Genomic DNA, 2,249 nt, shown 5'->3' with positions numbered 1-2,249 from the left:
AATGACGACTTTGAAGTTCACAACCATTATAAACGATTTTATCATTTATATCTTTACACCATTCAAGTTATGTTCAAGATAAAAACATCTTTCTAAAATACACTTTGGTACAAAATATACACCAATGACCATAATCTACTAGGCAAAAGGAGCCCAACGATTGAAAAGTGGAATCCTAAAAGTAAGCTCTCCAACTCAAAACCATGCATGCTACTTTTCTCTAAAACCATGCATGCTACTTTGTAGTTAATTTTACAAAGTAGGAAACTCGACACCTCCTTAACTGTAGAACTCTCGGAGTACAAGATTGAAGCTTGTGGAATTCTGGAATTCAAACCTCTCCTTTTTGGAGACTTTAAAGCCATGACGATGGTTTCAGCGCCTCCTTAACTAGAGTCAAACTATGCATGCCACCTTCCCTATATATTAATGCAAAAAATCACCACACTTCACCAATCCATAACTTCAAGCACCTATCTATACCAAAATTCCACTAATAACCAAATGGCACAATATCAAAAAACAGCATCAATCACAATGATCCTAGCAATCACAATGGCTGCCCTCTATGGAGTTGCAGTTGCTCAATCATCAGGGTGCGACAATGAGCTAGAAGGCATGTCCCCATGTCTCAACTACATTTCTGGTGACGCGACAACACCATCATCAGGATGTTGCAGCCAACTCGCGATTGTGGTCCAGACACAGCCACAGTGCCTGTGTCAAGTCCTTAATGGTGGTGGCTCGTCTTTTGGTATTAAAATCAACGAAACTAAGGCTCTTGATTTACCGAAAGCATGCAATGTCCAGACACCATCAACTAGTAAATGCAATGGTAACCGAAAGAAAAACATTTATTTAGCAGCTCGTCATTCAAATTATCTTTTAATTATATATAAAAACCGTATTTTTTGTATCATTTCATTTTGGTACATATACTTTTTTTTTTTTTTTTTCTAATTACTGACTTAATTGTATCATTGATTCAAGTCGAGGTTAAATGATCAAAAAAATCTATATTACTAGAGATGTGTAGCATTTTATGATTCCACATATTAATTGGAAATGTCAGATTTATCTAACTATCTTTGTTTTGTTTAAATCCACAGGAAACGCGTCATCAAGTACTGGTTCATCTGGTTCATCAGATGTATCTTCAACTAGAGTTGCAACCATTCCTACTGTATTTTTGCTACTTGTTGCCGAGTATGCTATGGTGTTCTAAGTTACAAGTTTTATATTAGGAAAAATTATGTTCGGATTTATGATATTTGCTTATTTCCCGTTGATTCTTACCTTTTTTCGCATATGAACTTTGAGTTTGTCGAGGGACATGCTATGTATGAAATTGCTTTATATATATGAGGATTTTGTATTGTTTGAGATAAATATGACTTTAATTTCTGATTCTGAGCTCTTTTATGGCTGATTTTGTATAGTTATGCACCAACATCGTAACTGGGAAGCTACTGGCCTCTCTGATTTTGTTGTATTGCAATTCCATAAATCAAAAGTAAATTACAGAAGAAATGGTGTATCTAGTTTTTTTGTAATAAGTCCAGTTTTTTCATTGGAAGTCTAAGCATTCCTAAAACCTTTTTTTCTTAGTTTTGTCCGAGATAAACACCATTAACAGTAAAAATCATATAAAATAACTTTTGCTTATTTTTTTGTTATTTAATGCTGCTTGGTCCCATATTTTTTTTTGGAAACCGGCAAATAAATTAAAGAACCCCATCAAGACAATGAGGGAAAAGAGTACAAAAGGAAAGAAAAAGCAAAGTACATGCAAATTACAAGCAAAAGAAAGGATTAATGTTCCAAGTGAAGGTAATTGTCTTTATTCTATCCATTGTAGTCGTTGGAATCACTGGAACTTTATCAAAAATCCATTTGCTTCTCGTTGTCCATATGCACCATAAAGTTCCACAGAGAATTACATTATGTAAGCTCTGTTTCTTTCTACATCTGGACCATCGACAAATAAAGAGAACCATATCTTTCACCGATGTAAAGCCATCACATCTGATTTCACACCAAGATAGGATCGACTCAAACACGGATTTCGTTGCATGACATGAAAGTAAAGCGTGATCACTTGTCTCCTCCTTTGCATTACATATACTACATATGGTGACTAGAATGGCAATTCCCCTTTGACTTAGTGCCACAACAACTGGAATTCTTCCCTGTTTTGCCCTTCATATGAAGCATAGGATCTTGTATGGGATCACCTTGCACCAATCAAA

At 35.2% G+C, this 2,249-nt stretch overlaps 1 protein-coding gene across 1 annotated transcript; it reads left to right on the top strand.

Annotated features, from left to right (window-relative positions):
• Nucleotides 1-464: 464 nt before the first annotated feature.
• Nucleotides 465-1,407, top strand: LOC145070021 (non-specific lipid transfer protein GPI-anchored 5-like). The gene is made up of 2 exons (XM_079016941.1): nt 465-835; nt 1,110-1,407. Exons 1-2 carry the CDS (start codon nt 505-507, stop codon nt 1,223-1,225), a joined length of 447 nt encoding a protein of 148 aa, XP_078873067.1. The 5' UTR covers nt 465-504; the 3' UTR covers nt 1,226-1,407.
• Nucleotides 1,408-2,249: the final 842 nt, after the last annotated feature.

Source organism: Lactuca serriola, chromosome 1, assembly GCF_051521515.1.
Source record: "Lactuca serriola cultivar US96UC23 chromosome 1, Lser_US96UC23_V15, whole genome shotgun sequence".
In the NCBI taxonomy this organism is placed as follows: Eukaryota; Viridiplantae; Streptophyta; class Magnoliopsida; order Asterales; family Asteraceae; genus Lactuca; species Lactuca serriola.
Note: the sequence above shows the minus strand (reverse complement) of the source record. Positions and strands in the feature narration are given on the sequence as shown.